This window comes from Salvelinus alpinus, chromosome 4 (assembly GCF_045679555.1).
Source record: "Salvelinus alpinus chromosome 4, SLU_Salpinus.1, whole genome shotgun sequence".
NCBI lineage: Eukaryota > Metazoa > Chordata > Actinopteri > Salmoniformes > Salmonidae > Salvelinus > Salvelinus alpinus.
Window position 1 is genome coordinate 49191931 of NC_092089.1, and position 22586 is coordinate 49214516.

At 44.9% G+C, this 22586-nt stretch overlaps 2 protein-coding genes across 6 annotated transcripts in view; both read right to left on the minus strand.

The window, feature by feature from the left end:
- Positions 1–2749, minus strand: part of LOC139573850 (protein argonaute-3-like) — a 36253-nt gene extending 33504 nt beyond the window's left edge. For both annotated transcript variants that reach the window (XM_071397775.1, XM_071397774.1), the window contains exon 1: positions 1940–2749. In XM_071397775.1, the coding sequence (XP_071253876.1) occupies positions 1940–1958 (19 nt within the window). In that variant the 5' untranslated portion in view covers positions 1959–2749. The remainder of the gene's footprint in view (positions 1–1939) is intronic.
- Positions 2750–3476: 727 nt separating this feature from the next.
- On the minus strand, positions 3477–22365 carry LOC139573851 (protein argonaute-1). 4 transcript variants are annotated; one of them, XM_071397780.1, is made up of 19 exons: positions 22228–22365; positions 17667–17853; positions 16434–16554; positions 16108–16289; positions 15368–15504; positions 14767–14901; positions 13817–13904; positions 13349–13496; positions 13103–13222; positions 12699–12821; positions 11386–11519; positions 10781–10965; positions 9199–9358; positions 8901–8991; positions 7911–8105; positions 7456–7590; positions 7154–7255; positions 6402–6601; positions 3477–6167 (listed from the first exon to the last, which is right to left on the minus strand). In XM_071397780.1, the coding sequence occupies exons 1-19, from the start codon at positions 22250–22252 to the stop codon at positions 6059–6061; spliced, it is 2577 nt and encodes an 858-aa protein (XP_071253881.1). In that variant the 5' UTR covers positions 22253–22365; the 3' UTR covers positions 3477–6058. The 4 variants fall into 4 exon arrangements, with proteins under 4 accessions (XP_071253881.1, XP_071253880.1, XP_071253879.1 ...); XM_071397779.1 differs by having other exon boundaries at positions 11386–11549; XM_071397778.1 differs by having other exon boundaries at positions 11386–11549; positions 14752–14901.
- Positions 22366–22586: the final 221 nt, after the last annotated feature.

Genomic DNA, 22586 nt, shown 5'->3' on the forward strand with positions numbered 1-22586 from the left:
CAGCGCAAATGGAATGGCATCAAACACCTGGAGACCATGTGTTTGATACTACCCCGAGCCCGGTCTCCCCAATTAAGGTGCCGCCAATCACCTGTTTGCTGAACGACTCATGCATAACCATGTGGACTTTTCTATGACTAACGATTAAACGGCGTGAGTAGGAAGATACCCATGAAGGTTGAAGTGTGAAATGTGATGCCACAAAACTTTTCTTAAGTCTCCATTTCATAGCATTGCTCCACTTATGACTAGCCTAACTTTACAAGACTTCATCAAAGACACTGTACTCCCACATGGTGTATGTATAGAATTACATTTCACTGGTGACTCACACATGGCCAACAGACAACTGTTGAGGAACTCCCCTAGCTACAGTTAAACAAATAGTAGCCAGCAGCCATTCGTGAATTTACCTATGTGTTTTTAGCAACAGCGGGTGTATTTACATACACTAGCATTGCTTTCAATTAGAGGTTGACTGATTAATCGGAATGGCCGATTAATTAGGGCCGATTTCAAGTTTTCATAAGCGGTAATCGGCATTTTTGGAAGCCGATTATGGCCGATTATATTGCAATCCACGAGGAGACTGCGTGGCAGGCTGACCACCTGTTACGTGAGTGCAGGCAGCGAGGAGCCACGGTAAGTTGCTAACTAGCATTAAACTTATCTTATTTTTAAAAAACAATCAATCGTAACATAATCACTGGTTAACTACATATGGTTGATGATATTACTAGTTTAACTAGCTTGTCCTGCGTTGCATATAATCAATGCGGTGCCTGAAATTGTGTCACTTCTCTTGCGTTCAGAGTAAGCAGAGTCAGGGTATGTGCAGCAGGTTGGGCCGCCTGGCTCGTTGCGAACTGTGTGAAGACCATTTCTTCCTAAAAAAGACCGTAATTAATTTCCCAGAATTTTGCATAATTATGACATAACATTGAAGGTTGTGCAATGTAACAACAATATTTAGACTTACGGTTGCCACCCCTTCGATAAAATACAGAACGGTTCCGTATTTCACTGAAAGAATAACCATTTTGTTTTCGAAATGATAGTTTCTGGATTAGACCATATTAATGACCTGAGGCTCGAATTTCTGTATGTTTATTATATTATAATTAAGTCTATGATTTGATAGAGCAGTCTGACTGAGCGGTGGTAGGCAGCAGCATGCTCGTAAGCATTCATTCAAACAGCACTTTACAGCATTTGCCAGCAGCTCTTAGCAATACTTGAAGCAAAGCACTGTTTATGACTTCAAGCCTATCAACTCCAGAGATTAGGCTGACAATCCTAAAATGCCTATAAGAACATTCAATAGTCAAAGGTCTTTGAAATACAAATGGTATAGAGATTAATAGTCCTATAATAACTACAACATAAAACTTCTTACCTGGGAATATTGAAGACTCATGTTAAAAGGAACCACCAGCGTTCATATGTTCTCATGTTCTGAGCAAGAAACTTAAACGTTAGCTTTTTTACATAGCACATATTGCACTTTCTTCTACAACACTGTTTTTGCATTATTTAAACCAAATTGAACATGTTTCATTTATTTGAGACTAAATAGATGTTATTTATGTATTATATTAAGTTAAAATAAAAGTGTTCATTGTTAATTCAGTATTGTTGTAACTGTCATTATTACAAAAATATATATAAAAATCAGCAGATTAAATCGGTATAGGCTTTTTTTTGGTCCTCCAATAAATCGGTATCGGTGTTGAAAAATCATAAATCGGTTGACCACTACTTTAAATTGTATTTAACAAAAACAGTCCGTGAGAAGCCAGAAGTTTAATACAATTCCATTTCAATTTACTGTGCCTATGGACAGGAAGGTTGGTTGCAATGGCAGGGTTGGGAAACATCACATGCAACAATTTAGTAGATCATTTTGGCATGATATGAGCAATGACAGCCAATTAGTTACCTGTAGTTCCGATTTCCATTCATGAGGTCCCTGCCCGGTTTACTCCCCGGATCACAGATGTCAAATGTCAGGAACTCTTGCTTGGTTCAATCTGGTTTATCGGCAGTTCAACGCCTCACAGGCGATGCAGCCGAGTAGTTACGGGTTCCCCTGAGTTCTCCTCTCCGCTCACTGTCAAACGAGCCCCTGTTCCAGTCCCTTTGGACAAGGGTCTTCAAGCCGTTCACACGATCAAGGTATCCAATCAGATTTCACTGCCACGGCGATACTTGCTCGAGCCTTAACGACGCTGATAAACTAGCTAGCAACTAGCTAGATGCTAGATTAGCAAATGGATTGAGAGAAACACAGCGAACTGTCACTTGTCAAGATATCATAATTGCAGAGTCACTGGGCTCTTTAGTTTCTTACCAGTTTGCTTTATAAAAATCTGATAAATTCGGTTTTACGTCCAGCAGAAATCGAGTTTAAGGCTGGGCGATAATTAGCTAGCTATCCATCTAGCTACATACGACTACTAGTTAGAATTCTCATCCGACAATGGACAGCTACTTATCACTCAAAGTCTGCTAACGATAGGCAGCTTGCACCCGTTTTGATGTGCAGCCTTGTTTCCACTGATGTCACTTTCCAACAGCGGCCAGTCTCGCTGTTTCTAGGCTGTCAACTCCCGGTTGCATTCGCCGATATGACCAAGATTTTCAGCCCGGTTGCCTGTGCTCAACTCTGTGGGGCTCTGACCAACTAAATATGGTGAAGTTACTACTCTGACACCGACAGGAAGGGGTGTGTTCTATCTCAATAGGAAACGCCAAACGTCAGAATGAAGCACTTTGCCCAAAGACAGTACAGTATGAAGATAGGCAGAACCCGCCTCTTCAATAGAAATCCCCGATAACGTTAGCTAGCTAAACTCATGCGCAGAAATACGTCATTCGATCTAACGGTCGTCTCGCGCCTAATTGCGCATGTGCACGCCGTCAATCAAAGGCACCCCCTCATTATAAGTTATTTTTGACGAAAATGAAAACGAGTCAGTTTGTCACTTTCACGAGGTCAGAGTAATAACATGTTCAATTACTTAAGACATTGGCTCGAATCTTGGTTGTGCCTTTAGATTTCGAAGAATTAACAACGAATGAAGTTTTTCCCCCCACTTCTCTCACCCCAAACCCCGGCCTGGTCTGCTTGGCCAGTTTCGCAAGCATTCCTGCAAGCCTCGTGATGTTGCGCCTCAGTTTACAAACTCTGTGCTTCGACTTTAGCCAATGGGAATAAATTATATTACAGTAACACAGAAACCAGAAATCAGTTCTTATGTTAAAATGTTTCCCCTTTCCTCTCTACAGACTGACATACATTTATTTTAAATGGATTAAGGTTTCAGAGATAGTTGGAGCTTTCTGATGTGATTTAGGCTAGGCTACAGAAGTGTCAGTATCTGTCATAAAAAATTAAAACCTACATACACATGGGTCTTCCAGGACTGACCATAAATGCACTTGGTTTGTCTGTACACAACAACAATCAACAAGAGTAATAAAAAACAAATGTATTTTCTTTAAAAAAAATAGCCCTCCCCAACAGAGTCCCCATACTATTACATCATACAGAGCCAAAATAAGTTGCTTCCATTTCCTTTCATTCAACCTATTGGGAAGTGCTATGACAAAGACTGTTCTTGATCAGTGGCTTTTATATTGCTTAGTCAGTGTGGAGCGGATTCGCTTGTGTCCTCATCATGATGCTTTTCCCAGAGTGAAGATAAGAACTGCATCTGGATCAGTGGCGCTGAGCTTACCCAAGCTGAATTTGAACACAGAGGGGCTGGGGGGGGGGGGGGGGGGGACTAACCCCAACTGCAAAGGCCCCGCTACATTGATGAGCCCAAATATTCATTACAGGTTATATACAAATTACCTTGGACACGTGGGGTCAGTAAAATGGTGTACAAAAGCATTTTGATTGCGTAAGTTCATAAACATGAATTCCCCCAAAAATGGCATATCATTAAATCTCTATCGTCATTCCCTTCCAACATAAAGGGGCTCTACAACCCATCAGACATGTTTGGAGGTGCTTGAAGGCCAAGAAATGAAAGTCGCCAGACTACTTTTCGCATAGTACCCCCTTGAGGATACACTCTGACTCTACTCAACACAATACAGAAAACAAAAAGCAGCCTTTCAGTTCACCGTTTACACAAATGAGGCTATGACTGAAAGGCAGAAGTGAGCGTAATAAGCTCCTATCTCTAGGAAAACTAAGGTGGCTCAGAATATCCAGTCACAATAAAAATGTGTTACATGCGTTTCATAAAGTCAGAAAGTGATCAGAAGTGAAGGCAGGGCATATTGAGTAAGTACCCCCCAATAACCTGTGTAGCAAACCCCTATCTGTGTTGTCCATGCACACAGCGCACCAATGGGGAATCATACACTAGGCTGGGAGGAGGGGAGCTGAAGCAGAGGGTTGAGCGGGGTATGGATAGGGGGAAAATGGGTGGTGGTGTTGGAAGGAGGGGGCAAGTATTCATGTGGGGGTTTTAAGGGGGCAAGTGCATGCGTGGAGGCAGCTCGGTACACACTCAGTAGGAGAATGTGAGGGGGTGAGGAGGCGATGCTGTGGTCGATGTCTGTAGGTAGGACAAGCTATTTACAAAAAAAAAAAAGAGAGACGCTATGTGTGAGTACAGTATTTGTGTGTGTATGTCAACGTAGTGTTTTGGTGTGTACGTCATCTCCATTGACATAGGTTGGAATGTGTACCTAGAATGTGTAAAATGATCATATAGCCAAGGTCAAGTGCTAAAAGGGATGAAGAAACACTTCATTCAGTGTTCTCTGGCCCGCGTCTTTTTGCTGCTTTCACACCTACAAAGAAAAGATGCAGACCTTGTATTGCTACTGTCACTCTATTGGTTCAGCAAGCTTAGAGAGGTTGTAGGTGTGAGAACATGTATTATGTAGGTAGGTGTGGGGGGGGGGGGGGGGGGGGTAGGCCTGCGTGTGAAGCCTGAGGGAAGACAAATCTCCCCATTCGGAAGTAACATCAACCAATCAGGTTATGAAAGTGCCTCGTAATTCCTCCGCAGAGTAAATGCATTCTGACACAAAGATTATCTTCTTCCTGTTTACATAGGTGCCCCTTTTCCATTGGTAGGCATCACATTAGGCTGGTTGATAATAATAATGCTGGTTTAGATGCATGGGGTGTGAGTATATTCAAGTATATTCAATACACTCAATGCAATGGTCCCTCTAACTTCTACATTGCCCTCTCTCTACTGGCTAATTCAACCTGCACAGATACAGTGAAGAAGGACTTAGTCTAATGTATCTACGACATGCTACACCTGCCCTTTGTATTTCTGCTCCATGTCCACAATTAAGAGCAGAGGGCTAGTCTCACACAGACATAGACACTTCATATAGGTGCAGGGTGGGCGGCGTTGACTACATGCTAATCTCTAAGTGCTAATGTACCATACGTCCCGTTGCGCGCATCAAGGCCAAAAAAATTAAATAAAAGAGAACGGCAACATAAGAATGGAGTTCATGAGAAAAAGTTCATAATAAGTGTGTCCTTTTTGTCACCCTTCCCCCGCCCCGCCCGGGGGTCCCATGACTCCTGTTGTACCAGGGGCTTGGAACAGAACACTGACATCCGCCATGCGGATAGGTAAGAGGCAGCATTGTGGTGGCAGTCAAAGGTCTCGGGGCAGCTCAGCGCCCGTTTTCCTCCCCTCCGTATTGCATACATAGGAGTGTGGAAGGTCGCATACAATACAATAATACCCTTTTTTTTTTTAAGTCAACATAAAAACACAGTCCTGGTAAAGTAAATAAAAACAAACATAATATCAATAATGATAATAGTAACCATTGTGCAGGACGCTGCAGAGTCTGCCTGGGTTGATCAGGTGAGGGATGTATAGTTCTGGTACTGGGGTGGTTTGGCTGTGGTGGGTCAGTCAAGAGAGGGTATGTGGAGTGTGTGGGTGGTCACAGCGATGGAGGGAGGAGGAGAGGTGGAAGGCTTCCTGTGGGCTCCCAAGCCCCTCACCGAGGGATGGTGAGTCTTAAGGACAGTGGTGGTGATGGTGGTGTGGGGTGGTGCTCAGGCGAAGTACATGGTCCTCAGCGTGTCGTGGTGAATCTGCACCGCCTTGGCCAGAGCCTGGGGGTCCCGACCGTTACTCTGCCCAGAGACATGGCTGCCCTCCCCACTACAGTATGGACAGAAACACACAGGACGCAATAAGTACCAAATAAGATCTGGAAATTATATGGTGCTCATCTTTTTCATACATTTTTGTTTGAGGCATACAGCTGGATCTACAAAACCGACGGCATGGAACTTGAATTCATCATAACATTAGACTACATTTGAAATCATCAACATCTGACAACAGATTTAAGTGTAACGTCCCTTTAAACGTTAACTAGACCACCATGCTCACCTGTCGTGCTCCTTGTCCACCAGATGGTAGCGGGCACGGAAGGCCACGAGGCGGGCGTAGTAGGCTGGCGCGGGGATGGAGACAGAGCGGGTACAGCGCACGTAGGTATGGCACAGCTGGTAAGTGAGGATTTGCAGCTCGTCGGCGGTGAAACGATTGTCGTCCCACAGGACATAGTAATGTGAGGGCCGACTAGTCCCCTGCAGAGTGGAGAGACCATTTCAACACTCAAGAGGGGGAGGATTACTTGAAAACATGAATAACTAGTATTAGGGCCCTGTGTTTTGCCTGGATTTTAACCTTTTGTTTAAAGCTTTAACTTCAAACGGTTCCCTTCTCCTGTCAGATGGTCCAGCACCATCCTCTGACAATTGTTTAATCTTTGGTGTAATTCTCATTTCTGAATAATTCTTAAAATACAGAATAGAATCTTGCTATGTCACATGATTGTGCAAAACACAGGGCCCTAACTATATGTTTTTAAACCTGCTCTTTTACATTTTTCATATGCACTCTTAACTTACATTCATTGTTATGTATCGTGTAAATATATGCATGCTGCTTTGTTGGAGATGTAAATCTCAATGTGATTTCTATGGTTAAATAAATAATAAAAGTATACAAGTTACATTCGCTATGGAGCCACAAAGGAGCGTTAAAGAGCTGCATGTGACTCCAGAGCCAGGAGGTTTAGAATGCCTCAGGTTAGACAAAAACAGCTGGACAGCAGCAGGAAGCATCTCCCCACTCACCTGTATACCCGCGTGACTGCAAAGGTAGAAGTCAAACTCAAACGGGTGAGTGATGCTGGTGTCCACTGTGGTCCCTGCAGGAATGTTACCACTCTTCCCGATCTACAGAAAAAGGAAAGACAATACAGGACCACGATATTTAATTCCAAACGCTTATCCTAACATTACAACCGCAGACCACATCAAATAAGCTCACAGGCCGCATTTGGCCGGCGTGCCGATAGTTTGAGACCCCTGTTCTAGAGTGAAACCTAGAAAGCATGATACAGTTATGGTTAGAATAGCTCTGACTGTTGACTCACTCTCTCAGACTTGTCGGCACAGAAGAGGCGTGTGTGGTGGCGCTTCTGGACCACGATGTAGGTGATACCAGGCTGGTAGTCCTTTTCCAGCTTGATGCACGCATCCCTGATGGCCAGAAGCTCGTAGTGGAGTATCTACACAGAAAAATGTAATATTTCCTCGTTATCTGTCCAACGGTTATCTTTAGAGGTAGTTGCGTTGCTCACCTCTTTCTGTAACTCTTCCCAGTATTGTGCATTATTGTCACATGCTATACTATATCAAATCATACTTATTCAGAGATGAACTATGTACCACTATTTAGCTGCTATAAACTACTAGGCCTATTGATCAAGGTGATGGAAAATATAATGATCTGGCCAATCCAACTCTGTCACTTATAAATAATGAAAAATGGATCCCCATCTCTATTGATAACTATTTATAACCCCCAATGACAGAGACCAGTAAGTACCTGTGGCAGCTGCCCCTCAGGCACTCCGTCCCTGTAGAAGATGATCCTGGTGGGCTTGAAGCGGGTCGACTTGTAGAACTGGATCAGCAGTTCTCGCACCATGTAAGAAAGGTCTTCGATAATCTCCTGCCTGGGCCTCTGGACCCGGACTGTGGCACAGTACCTGCTGGGGTGGGCGTCCATACTGCCTACCACCTGGAGAGATCGAGGGAGAGAAAGAAAAAGAACAGAGAGAGGGATGAAAATAAGAGAGAAATGAGGGGACTAGCCATACAGACACAGACTTGGGCCTGTATTAAGAAAGCGTCTCAGAGTAAGAGTGATGATCTATGATCTGGTCCCCCCTGTCCACGTAATCTTATTCACTATTAGCCAAAAGGCAACTGATCTTATATCAGCACTACTTCTCTGAGACTCTTTGTGAATCCAGGCCCAAACCTCAGAAACCACTCCTAAAAAGCAAAAGCTTTGAAAATACAGAGATGAGCTGAAAAACAAAGACCAGATAGACAACCCAAAACATCAATATTTAATTAAGTGTTCTTTGATTCACCTCTAGCTAATGATACAATGTGAGCACTAGCATCCTCTAGAGGCACAGGATAGGCAGTGTGTAAAGCTGTGTCGTCAGCATCTATAACAGTAACCTTGTAGCCTTACGTCTTGTTATTGTGAGAAAAATGGTCATCCTTCCTGACCACCTCTATAAGCGCACACACACACCCACAGAAGCACATACAGACGCACACAGAGGGCTGTATGACTCAACAGCCGGTCATGATTGCTTGGCAACTACACAGCCAACCACAGCCAGGCCCGGGTTGTGGGACAGCGAGGATCGGGGTGACGTCATTTCCTCCCTGACTGTGAGTCAGCGCTGAGCCGCTCTCTTCCCCTTCTCATCCCTCCCTCTTAAAATACAATGTACTCTTAATACATAATAATTTGTGTTAACATGGTGTAGTGGTAGTATTGGAGAAGCAGCCTTACAGCGGTAATGGAGGGCTTCTTCCCATCTCCAGCAGGGGGGTGTGTTACATCGGCCCCCAGGAAGATGACAGGCTCCTGGAACACTGCTGACCTGTGAGACAGGAAGGGAGAAGGGACAAATTCAGTCAAATTCACAGGAGTTTGTCTTATTTTAAAGAGCGCTCATATACACAAATGGGTTTCCATCCAGAGCACATTCAGACCAAGGTCGCATCTATTAGGTACCAAACGGACTGAAAAAGGGACTGTGTGTGCCATAATGAACCCAACCCAGTGGAGAGAGTTGGTGAAAGTTTACCGTTGGTGAGGCACCAGGATATTGTTGATTCCCCCCAGCTTGACATTGATCTTGAGGCAGAGGTTGGAGAGGGTCTGGGGGGACGTCTTCACCACGTTCTTCACCTGGACACACTGAGTGGCCATTCCTAGGAGAGTATCTCCCACCCTCTTCACCTCCGCTACACAGGACCAGTAACAGGCAGAAATTAAGTACAGATCCATAAATGCTAAACAGAAGCTATTATACACGGAGTACAAAACATTAAGAACACCTTCCTAATATCGAGTTGGCTGGATGTCTTTGAGGGTGGACCATTCTTGATACACACGGGAAAGTAACTGCAATGATCAGGTGGATGTTCCTCTTTGTTTTATGTTTTATTTTCTCGCTGTCATACTGTGTTCAACAGTGTTCGATCTTGCATAGCTATCTTGTCTCTAGAGAACCACAACGGAAATAAGTCCCATACTTTGTGTGTTATCCTTGATTATTTTACTCATGTGCATGTATGGCTTTTTCAAGTTTTATGTGTGCTTGTTTTTTTAAATGGTCGAGATAATTAAAAAAAAGTTTAAAAAGTGCTGAGCGTGGAAAACCCAGCAGCGTTGCAGTTCTTGACTCAAACCGGTGCGCCTGGCACCCACACCATACCCCGTTCAAAAGGCACTCTTTTGTCTTGCCCATTCACACTGAATGGCACACACACACAATCCATGTATCAATTGTCTCAAGGTTTAAAAATCCTTCTTTAACCGGTCTCCTCTCCTTCATCTACACTGATTTAAGTGGATTTAACAAGTGTTATCAATAAAGGAAAGACCAGGTGTTCATTATGTTTTGTACACTCAGTGTATCATAGACGTCTCGGTTACTGCAATATGTCAAGGTAAAGATAATACATTATATAAAATATATTTTTGTAATGGTGGTGGTCAAGCAAGTTGAGTAAACTGATATTTTGGTTAAACAATTTGACCTTAGAGAATTTTGTAAGTGAATCATTCAACAACTAGACAGGGTGCAGAGGAGGGCCTTGAGAATCATCTCCAGAGGTGTAGCAGTCCAACCACAGCTCCCCTCACTGCAGAGCAGTCCAACCACAGCTCCCCTCACTGCAGAGCAGTCCAATCCCCTCACTGCAGAGCAGTCCAATCACAGCTCCCCTCACTGCAGAGCAGGCGAGAGCAGGCTGCAGTGCATCTGGTGAAGGACATGCACACTCTTGACCATCCACTGAATGACCTGCTCCCTCCAAAAAGAGGTAACTGCACCACCAGGCTCCTGAGAAACTGTCCTGTATAATTGCCCGTACGAACCGAACCGCCTGCGACACGCCACTCCACCCTCTGCTATCAGACTGTATAAGAACTCAGCTCTTTCTTTTTTTTTTTATCACATTTTAATATTTAAATTTCCATTATGAAAAATGCCCTGTAATTTTTTCAATTGCTCAATATTCTATTTATGTCACGTATTATGTGTTCTGTATTTTAAATGATTGTTTTGAAATTATAGGTCATGTAAATTCTGCATTTCTTCAGTTTTATCTGTGAGCAAGAATAAACAAAATCAAACTCAGCATGAATAAGGCCAATCTTACCGTAGACGGGAGTCTTTCCGGGCAGGATGACGATGATGAGCTGCAGTCCAGAGTAGGTGTTCTTCAGGTGCCTGAACATGGGCTCCACACTGTCGGCTCCCTGGGCGTATTTACAGAAACACGGCTGGCCCTGGATGGGCATCCCAGCATCCTTGGAGATCTTACGCAGCTGGTCTGTGAAGTTCCTGAGGAGAGTGGTGAAAATGTTTTGTTAGGAAAGAAACCTGGTTCACATGGTGGTGCTGTATGCAGAGCCCGGGACTGTGTTTTTTTAAGCACCAAACGGAAGACAATGGACTGAAACAGGGATGTACTATTGGGACTTCTAACAGAATGGTCATTTCCAATTGCAAAATGTTTTAGAACGCTTCCCCGTAGTGTGCACTAATGAACAAAACCCATGCCACAGCAAGTAAAGCTCTAAATGTAAAACAAATAACACTACTCTAAACACACAAAACCACCTAGCAAAGCCAAGAACAGTACATATTTTATATTTAGATAAATACTGTTGCACTCTGGCAGGAATCTCTAATACGATGCCTGAAGATATCCACTTCAGACGCCTCTTCCCACACTACCCCCACTCCAAGCAGGGTACTTACTTGAGCACCTCCTCCCTACACTGTTTCTGGGGGGCGAAGCAGGCGATGGCCCACACCTTGATCTCAATGCCGTTGTAGAACTGCTTTCCCCTCATGTCCCACACCCCTTGGTTGGGCGTGGCGATGGCCCGGTTCTGTGAGGTGGAACAGGTGGGAGACAAAAGCTTCAGAACCAGATCAATGTCAGGGCTGTTTGCACTCTGTGAAATCCACAACTACCATAGTGGGGACTGACTTCTGAAGCCAGAAACCTGGCTAGATATAGAGTGGTGAGGAGGAACTCTGCGGACCCTTTGTGTCCGGAAGTAATTTAGTCATTCATTGTAGCCGTTGGTGCTCTGTGGAGTTGCTATTTTCTTGGGTTGTCTCGTGTCAATAAACTCGTGACGTTCCTGGATTACTCATAAAACTAATAAAGTCTGATTTAATCAACAAAAACAGTAGTCCATTTTTAAAAGGTTAAGGGTACAAGACTGTGTACATGGCCGTGTTGGCACAATCACTACATATCCCATCTAGCAAAGCGGGGAGAGGCTGCCCCTTGTCAAAACCTACGCCAATGATGGTGGATCTCAAAACTGAACTTGGATCAGTGTTAAGTAGCAATGGCATCCTTCACCACAGTTTATTATGACAGATCACGCGAACCAGTCATGACTATTCAACAAAACAAATCATTTTCAGCTAATTTCTTAGTTACATGATTGTATAACTAGCAAAGGAGTTTTGAAGTTGAGGGTGCAGTATTTATGAAGTTTGGCAATGAGAACAAACTAGCATAGTTCAGCTAGCCAGCAGGTTATGGCTGGGTGCACATGCACACTAGATTAATTCAGGACATAAATTGCAGTTTTTATACCCTGATATCAGAAGCTGGCAGCAAAAAGTTTGATTAAACAATTCAGAGACTAAAACGAATACATCAGATGACAAATATTTAAGGAGAGCGAATCGATATACAATCCCGAAATTAGCAGTAACTGACAATAGTAAAACAAAGCTTAAAACGATGTTCGAGTGAACCCGAATCCAGAAAATGAACGGTGAAGTCCTCCTCACCACTCTATAGCCTACTGGTGAGTAGCTATGCGAGCTACTCCTGTTGTTACTGATAAAGACATATATTATATATATATATATTTTACACACACAATCTGGACAGTAAATTGTGCTAAAGAAAACATAGCCCAATGCGATTAGCAAATTAATTACTCCTCAATTTACTTTCCTGGACACATGTTTCCTGCACCAAGTACACACAATTGAAAGGATGCTTATTAATGGGGCCGTACTATAAGAGCGATGTCTCTTACCCGTCCTCCATACTGTAGGATGGGGGCAGGCAGCACCCTTCCCGTCACCTCCGCCATCTCATCCTTCACCTTGATCCCAAACTCCTGGATGTACGGGTCCAGGTTAAAGTTGGCATTTTTCATCTGTGGATAGACGGGGACAACAGATAGGATATGTTAAATATTCTCGCATGTCACATTCACACTGCTGTGCTGTCAATTCACATTTAATCTGTGGAGAGAATAATAGGAAGTAATTTACTATGTATTGTCTTTTCCCTCAAGTCTAGTAGTAGAAGTAGTAGTAGTATGTGTTAATCTGTGTTGGATGGTTTTGTGTTCAATTCATTAATGCCAATTCTCATGCTCATAGCTGGTAGTTTTGCATTGCAGCCTCCAGCCACCAGGCGGCACCACTGACTCACCAGCCGGCTGATCTCCTCCTGTCTGTCAGGTGCAGAGCGAGCCGTGGCTTTGATCATAGTGGACGTCTGATTATCTGTCAGTTTCTTGATGCAGCGCTGCCCTGCTACTATGTTACACACCTGCAGGGACACAAAACCAAAAACCATTGAGCATATTATATAAGCAGGAATTTCCTTCTCAAACACATAAAGCAACTGGACTGAATGTATTCACTCTAGAAGAGTCAGCGGTCCCATATTTCTCACCTCCAGGGGCAGGTAGGTGTGCTTCTGCTCCTGACCAACCTGGAGGCAGGGCAGGTGGGGATATTTGAGCTGCAGATTGTACTTCTGCTTGAAGTACTGGGCCACCGTACATTCTACTGTCTGTCCGCTCTCAAGCTGCAGGGGAAACCTGGTAGGGAATGTGTAATAAAGATGTCAAAACTGACTAACACAGCGACCTGAGAAAACTCACCACATGCCTCACATTGATGCAGGTGCCTCTAGAAAACCACTGGTGTCTTCACTAAATGCTAGAAAAAAGGTGGATAATAAAAACATCCATCCTTGTCATGGAACATATCCTTACTCAGAATCACAAAGACCAATATCCTAACTGACACCGATGATTTATGGGTCATGACTTTTATTGGAATTATGGCAGACATATCATCCACCCAAAACATCCCTTCTCCGGGGAGCATCAGTAGGATCAACCGTGACGCTACTCACGTCTGGTGGCTGGCGGGGCGTCGCGTGACGTTGCAGACGCGGTACTTCCTCTTCATCTGACCGCAGTGGGTCACCTCCACCTTCAGACCTGGTAACGCCCACCGACAGCAGGGCACAGACACACACAAAGATAAGAGCCAGCAGTAGTGGCGGCACGGGGACAGACGTAGATGGGGAGAGGGTGGAGGAGAAGGGAAGGACAACAGAGTTCTCCCCATAGGCTGTGTGCACAGAGGCGCTGCTCCACCATTCTTTCACTTTTTACTCTTTAGCGCCATCATGTGGACTTTCAAATGTATTTCTTTATGAAAACTCATCCAAAACGTATAATACTGCTTTCAATCACGCCGTTTTATAGGAATGCAGAATTGAGGATAGAGTCGACAGAGAGGTGATGAGGATTTCTACTTTCTGAAGATGAGCTTTACACTATGAAAACATTCTGGGGAGAGCCCTGGGGTAGAAAATAACAGGGGGCATGGTGGAGAGAAGGATCCATTAGGATGAATGTCAAAAGAAGGTGGAGAAAAGAAAATTGAGGAGTTGAGTGAGTCAGTAAGAGAAGATAAGGAGTGAAGTGAGTGGTGGAGGAGTGAAGAGATTGAGGAAGGAGTGAGTGGGGAAGGAATGAGTGATGGGAGAAGGAGTGAGTGGGGAAGTAATGAGTGATGGGAGAAGGAGTGAGTGGGGAAGGAATGAGTGATGGGAGAAGGAGTGAGTGGGGAAGGAATGAGTGATGGGAGAAGGAGTGAGTGGGGAAGGAAGGAGTGATGGGAGAAGGAGTGAGTGGGGAAGGAAGGAGTGATGGGAGAAGGAGTGAGTGGGGAAGGAAGGAGTGGTGAGATGAGTGAGGAGTGATGTGAGGGGATCGTCTGAGGGGAGGGGGGGCATTGGTGAGAGGCAGGCGGCATGGCGTGTGGAAGGTACTCACTCACTGTTCAACGGCCCACCTTTGATCTCCTTGGTGAAGCGGACCCTCTGCGAGTCGGTCAGGGTCTTGGGCTGCTCGTCTATGTTGCGGATGTCCAGGACTTCGCACATGAACTCGATCACCGGCTGGGCTTTGTAGAAGGCCGTGGCCGACACTAGAGGGAGAAAGAGAGCAGTACGTAATGCATCCAGTCAATGGAAGTGAAGTGCAGCGGAGACAGAAGCCCAGTGGTATAGGATTATGTTATTCCTAATCATTGGGTTGTGTTCACTAGGGCATGCAAGGGAAAACATATAAGAAAATGTTTCGGCGGAAAAGGAAAATTAGAGTTTCTTATAGGACAAATCCACTTAGTTCCTGCCTGTTTCGGTCTGTTTTCTTCCATTTGGTGACTAATGAACACAACCAAATACTATAGAATGAAGTCATTTCTAAGCTTTGATCTGCAGTGAATTTGTACACCACACAAAACAGATGTTAAATCATAGACCACTGTGAATGTAACTTTAAGAGCATACGTAAGATCAGATTTTCATACCATCATTGTAGATGCATCTTTTTATGATCTGTGACTTCATACCCTCGAGTAGATCTTTCCTGGTGGGACTCAGTCGACTCACCATCAATATTGAGCATCATCTTCCACATGGCGGGGCGTACAGACTGGTGGAAACCAAACCACACTTCCCTCCCCCCACCCAGGGGATGGTAGTATCCTTCAGGTGGGGAGAAGAATGATCGTCCTACCGGAGTGTACCTGGATGACAAAAAATGACGTTATGGAGAATAACTCATTTGAGTCTCAGCACCGCAGCGTGAGTCAATGTCCAGTAATTCTGTGTCACCTATAAGGCTTCGCAGACATAAGCCCAATAGAATGAGTCAACAGCTTGTGTTTGGGATCTAGTCAAGCCTCCAAATCACTGTCTGATTATTAGATTTTGTTCATGTGACACCTTTACACAGTTCTCAGCTATCAGGCATCTGTTGTTCTGTTCATCTCCTCTAGAGATGTAAATATAATAGAATCTAAAACTAAATCGCTGTTCAACAAGTTTGACAGGAATGTCTTGCTATTTTTCGAGATTTAAAAAAATATCTAAAATAACAAAACATTCACACGTCAAGGCATATGCCTTTCAATTCGTTTGAAGACAACATGCACAGTGTTGTTCCGTGGCGTGTGTGTTTGACTGTTTGTGCATCATAGATCCTAGCTTTGTAATTAGCCACAAGCTTCTCTGCCCTTGCTTTCATAGTGTGTGTTTGCATGCGTGTGCGCGTCCCCTCCTACCTGTCTGTGTCTGCCTGTGCGTGTGTGTGTGTGTATACACGCACGTGTGTGCTTAGTGTACCGTACCTCATGGAGGCCAGGTGGCGCATGGCCACATCCAGGGCTTGGACAGAGTCCAGGGGTACCTGCAGGCGCCCGCTGACCAGCGTCTCCTGGAGCAGACGCCATGACACCGTGGCCAGAAAGCGGATAGACACCTTGAAGATACGATCCTTCCCCTCCCCAGGGATAGTTACCTCAAAGTCCACCTTCAGGGAGAAAGAGCGATGGAGGAGAGTTTAGGTGGAGGGGAGATGGGTTACAGGATACATCGATGGAACGGATATAAGACAGGAGTAGAAAGGGACTTGCTCAAATGTGTAGGACACACACTCTCTCTCCCTTATGCCTACCTTCTCACTTCCGATAGGAAGCGCTAGCACCGTATAGATATTCTTCTTGCCGTCGTACACTGGCTTCCTGTCGCCAAAGAGCTGGGGCTTGAAGTGCTGCACCATGTATTCCACCACTTCCCTGCAAGGGGCGACACAGAGTCAAACACACCAGGGTCACCATAATGACCACCAGAGGAAACAAAACCACAAAAGACTACCATCTGTCAACAAATGTAGTGCTCCAAATTAAACCCCACATCAGAAATCTGGATTTAGGATGGGTGTTTTCTGGGGAGCAGGGAAGATTTGATTGGTTATGGATCAAGCAGGATACAGCTGGTGAGAGGTGATGTCTCATGGTCGTGGGGGAATCCCTAGGACAAAGGGAGGTAGGGGAGGTAGCTGTGGGGCCCCAGCACCTCTGAACACATGGTGCCTTAGCTTTCGTCTAAGTGTGGGGGTAGAGTGGACGGGCTGAAAAGGAGAGGTCATGTTGGGTTGACCTTTCGCATGCCTGCATGGACGCTTTGTCTGAAAAAACTCCTACTAAGTAAGAACGAAGCAGGAAGCTCTAAGGCGCATGTTCGGTGTGTGTGTCCTTCGTACATTTTCACCACGCAAAGTAAAAACTTCACATTTAACTCAGCTTCTCTATTAAACAAGTAAACGAGAGAGAAAGAGAGAGAAGCTTTTCTTCTGGGAGCAGTTTTTTGTTGTTGTCGTTGGATATAAAACAGTTTGCGTTACACTTTATGAGGTTGATAATCAGCTGAAATATATCCTCAGTCAAATCAGAGGAAAGAAACGCAGGCAGCTCATTTGGCCAAACATTTAAACCAATGTCTGGGGTTTAGAATATATTGGGCCAATGATGACCACCCTACAATGGGGATCTCTCGAAGACCGTTAATCATGTCCTGGCTAGGTAATGGTGGACACTGGACTAGTGTGTCAGTCATGGTGCACTAATGAACTGTGAGTCTCTCTCTGAATCACCTTGAGCAGTTGTTGGACCTCTGCAGACTAACACTTCTACATAGAGTGTGATCCTCCGAGTTCTGACTATGGCTCAGTTCTACAGTCCATATTCTGTGGTTCTTAAAAACATTGGGAAAATATTAGCCATCAAGTGGACCACTGCTTCACCTATAGTTGGGGACACCTGGGTGACAGGTGTTGAGTTGGGTAACCTCAATCCCCAGGGGACGATGTCTGGCACATGAGACTATGTAGGGTGACACGTTACTCTACCTGTTGACCCGTCGGGGGCACTTGTCAGGCTTGATGTCCACCTCGTAGTGGAACACGTCCATCTTGGGGATCTCCACCTCAAAGTAGTTGGCCAGCAGCTTGATGGGCTTGCCCACAGTGCCCATGCCAGGCCGGCGGGGTGCCTGGAACACCTGCTGCAGAGGTGGGGGGAAGGGCCCCATGGGCACTGGAGGGGCAGTGGTAGACATGGGCAATTTAGGGAAAGGGTGTCAGAAGTTTAGGCAAGGGCAGAAACGGTAGGGATGTGGGTATGGGAGATTAAATAAATGGAGTAATGAGGAAAGAAAAGTGAGCACGGGCATGTGATGGGCAGAGAGAGGGGGCATGGGCATGTGACGATGGGCAGAGCGAGGGGGCATTGGATGACGGCCAGAGAGAGGGGTCATAAGTTGGATGACGGCCAGAGAGAGGGGGCATAAATTGGATGACGGGCAGAGAGAGAGGGCATAAATTGGATGACGGGCAGAGAGAGGGGGCATAAATTGGATGACGGGCAGAGAGAGGGGGCATAAGTTGGATGACGGGCAGAGAGAGGGGGCATAAGTTGGATGACGGGCAGAGAGAGGGGGCATAAGTTGGATGACGGGCAGAGAGAGGGGGCATAAGTTGGATGACGAGTCAGAGGAAGAGACGGGAAGAAGTAGAGGGGAAGAAAAGGGCAACAGACGGACAGGAAGGAAAAGGTTGAGCGGCAAAATATGGGGATAATGAATGAAGGAATGGGGGTAGGTGGCGAGAGAGAGAGAGAATAGCGGGAGATAGGGGAGGAGGAACAAAGCGATTAGGGTGAGAGGAAGGAGGGTGTGAACGAAAGAGAAGGGAAGGGAGAGGGGTGGTTGGTGGTTCAATGATAATTAAAGGGTAAGAGAGAGAGAAAAAGAATACATTAGGGCGACGCTGGATACACCAAGCCAGACAGACACTGAAAGAAAGATACAGACATTTCCTTAAACACGCAGGCAGGGTGAGAAACTGGTAGCGGAGGAGTAGGCTAGCCTACTAGCCTCACAAGGGCTTCTAGTGTGATTTTGTATTGAAAATAATCTAATGACCTCCGCCGACATAAGATGGAACGATCACAAATGTGCCTTAGCTAGTTAGCGACAGTAGCATAGGCATACAATCCAACGGTCACAGAAGACGACTAAAAGCCTGCATTTGAGATGTTTTCGTTTGACATGAATGCTACTGCTAGCCTCTTGTCAAACATCATTTGAAACTTTGTTATTGAGCGGAGAGTGAATACAATAAACAAACTGCAGTGAGGAAAACAAGTATGTGAAGTTCAAGAGATGTATGACTTCAGATCGGCCTGGTAAAATGTGAGACTCCTGCCTTCCTCCCTGCCTGAGAGGGGGCCCAGCCCAGCCCTGTCCAGCCCATGTCTTAACCTCTGCTTCCCCAGAGAACAGCCCTCTCACAATCACAACAAAGACCCCAGCTGCCCTCCTCCTCCATCACACAGACAGGGGGGCAAGGGAGAGAGGGAGAGCCCCCACTACCACACACAAACACAGGGGTCCCCCCCAACATTCCCAGGCTTACCATGGAGACTCCACAGCAACACTGGCATTGTCATGGAGATCAGGAAACCTGGAGGGGCAGTGTGTGGGTGGAGGGGTAGTGTGCGTGTGTGTGGAGGGATAGTGTGTGTGTGTGTGTGTGTGGAGGGGTAGTGTGTGTGGAGGGGTAGTCTGTGTGTCTGTGTCTGGACCTTGGCCTTTTTCATCCTGAAGCAGCGTTAGTGTTTCCACATTAGGTCCGAGCGGCCTCCTCCCCAGTCATTAATCTCTCTCTCATGCGAGGCCTATAGCTGAGCTGAGCGGAGATCTTGTGGTTTAAAAGGCAAGCATTGGAAATCCTGTAGTCAAGCATAGCAGTCCGTCAAGGATGTGTACGCTCACTATGCCTTGAAAAAGCAGCCAACTATGGACTGGCAAATCTGGCATGATAAACCACATAAGACTAGGTAGATTCTACTGAAGGTGTGTTTGTTACGCCTACGGCATAAGTCTCAACAGTCTTGACACAGAGTCGGCTAAACACACTGACACACACAATTGCAGACACACACACACACACCGGCAGCCCGCCCCACCCCAGTGTAGGCAGATGGTGAGAAGTGGAGCCAGGGCTCACACATCCACAGACAATAGCAGTCTTTCCCTGGCACTGGGGCCCTTTCCATGTCAACTGTGTGCGTTTCTCCCTGGAGTCTGGTTTAGGCCAGGGTCCTTTTTCATTGAAACATGGAATTACACACACTATTCCCTGCTGACATCACTAGAGATGATCCCATGTCTAATAGCAGTCTGGAATGGTGATATAGCTAAGAGTTAACCATTTATAGGTTTAAGTTGAAATTATTCATTCAAATGCTGTCCTGAGGTACAGATATAAAACATTCTAGTAGCTTAACTCTAGTCTTGAGGACAGAGTCCGTGTTAAATGGGGCAGTGCAGTCAAACACGTGATTTTCCTGTGTTTTTTTATATTTCCACACTAAGGTTGAAAAAAATACTGTGAAAATTATGATTATGCATTTTAGTATAAGAGCTGTTTGAAAAGACCGCCTGAAATGTCAACTTGTTTGGCTGGGTGGGTTTTTTGGAATGCCTGGTGACATCACCAGATGGTATAAGCTAATAGGCCAATAACAAAGACAGTTTGTCTTTCTCTCTGCCAATAACAGCTATTTTTTAGGTTATACATCCTTCCAATTAGGCTCCTCCAATTTGGCCCCTCTGACAGTCCTAGCAAAAATTTAGCTTGAGAAATTACAATTTTCTAAGAAACTATTTTTGTATATTTTTGTATATTTTAATTGAAAACAATCACAGTAAGGTACTTAATTGCTACGCAAACATGATTTGATATTGAGATAAAACGGCTGCATTGGACCTTTAAAGGAAAATACCACTCAAACTATATTTTGCTATTTGTTTCATTAATCCACTGTTCATACAGTCCCAAAATGTTTCGCATGTCATCAATCAAGTTTTCTAGATACAGAACTTTCAAAATTCAGAAAGTGTCAAAGTATGCTGCGTTTTGCATCATATGATCAACAGTGGACTAATGAAACAAATACCAAAAGATAGTGGAATTTTCGTTGAAGTGTTGCTGATTAACTGACTAATATTAATGTGTAAATGGTTTCCTATACAGGTTCAGTAAAATCCTACTAGTCCCATATCTGGAGGCCAGTCAGTCAATGTAGTTGCGTAAAGATACACAACAAAGAATATGTAGCTTTGGTCAGAGAAGAAGACTTCTGGAGATGGGCAGGTCTGGGGGTCATAAGATGTTTGTTTTTAGAGAGGGGGGGGGGGTGACAATCAACTCCATACTTAAGTGTCAACAAGCTGTCAAACGATTGGCCTACCCCATTTGAATGACAGTGAATTTTAGCTAACATAACAGTGATTAATACTAATACCTGGGGACCAATCTTTGTGATATCAACTTTTCGCATTCCATTGGTCACTAAATCTTCTATGTTCGTGATCAAGTTCAGACTTGGTTAGGGAGTCACTAAAATATTTGATTATGCACAGACTGGACTTCAGACCAGACTAAAGCACAGCGTCATATCACCGGTCATCATAATATTTAGAGTAGTATGGCTGTCTGCCCACTTTAACTAAGTAACAAAAGTGAAACACCACATGCTTTTTGATATGCCATAACTTGCCTTTCGTCAACTAACACTGACACTTAACTTCCCACCTCTACTAGCACGGACTTCGCTGATAACTACTTCATTGAGGAAAACATGTACTTACTATGACTAAGATGTGGATGTCCCACCTAGCTATTTTAAGATGAAAACATTAACTGTAAGTCGCTCTGGATAAGTGTCTGCTAAATTACTAACATGTAAATAACTCTAGCATTACCCAATATTAAATTGAAATGACCTTGATGTAAAAATTTTGACACAGGAGGTTCCATGGCGGTTTAATTTCTACAGCATGTACTAATCTAAATAATAATCACAATGTAAGGTCGTCCAATAGCCACTCATTTCAGTATTCAAAAACATAACTAATTGTGGTGTTCACATAGACTTGAGTTAGTTCATTGTGGATTCATTTTGGTGGGGTGTGAAGAAATTATGTTTGGATCAGTGCACTTTTCTATCATTCCAAAAATGTGTGTTGAAGACAGACTGCCAAAACAGAGAGCCTAGTATTTGGGGTGTGTGAGTGAGAGGGGTGCTGAGTAGTGAAGGCGGGCTTTACCTCGTGTCTCCACGCCAGAGATTCCCACGGCCCCCCTGCCCCCGCCCCTGACCCTGGACATTTTCAGTGCACCAAAAGACCCGTCTCTCGCTATAACTAATTTCGTATAGTGCACGAGCTATGGTTGAAAAATACCCACAATCGTTGTGATGGACGGGTTTTTCAACCAGCCAGCTAGCATAAGAGAATGCTGCACCAGCTATTCAAAAATATGGGCAATTGCATGTTACCATATGCTGCTATAGCTGAAGATAAGCAAAAATTACACCCTTGACAGAGAAGAGAGAGAGACCTACCAGCGCCAGACGGTCCCGGCTCCATCCCATCCACGTAACCGCGCGGGCACTAGACAGTCCAGGGTTCTATGGCCACAGCGCCAGCCCTTTCAGGCTGGTAGAGTTGCAGACTTCCAGCCCCCTCCTCTCGGTGTGTAGTCTTCTCCGTACTCGCTAAACCCCCACCCCTTCCAGTACCCCAGACACGCAGAGTTGTAACGACAAAAGCTGCCTGTGATGACCCGAGAATCGCTGTCTGAACGGCTTTTGTGCGATACCTTGCATCGGGTTTCTTTCCTCTCTTTGCCTGGCCTGATACGATTTACCGAGGCGCTATGCTTTCTTATCGGTCTGTTATGCTCCTGCTCACCGTTCAAGAA

Coding starts and splice junctions, on each gene's coding strand:
- LOC139573851 (XM_071397777.1), bottom strand. CDS start 22,252: ATGGAGCCGGGACCGTCTGGCGCTG. Junction 14,902..15,367: donor GATGATGCTCAATATTGATG/GTGAGTCGACTG, acceptor TTCTCCCTCTAG/TGTCGGCCACGGCCTTCTAC. Junction 11,550..12,698: donor TCCTACAGTATGGAGGACGG/GTAAGAGACATC, acceptor CTGGTTCTGAAG/CTTTTGTCTCCCACCTGTTC.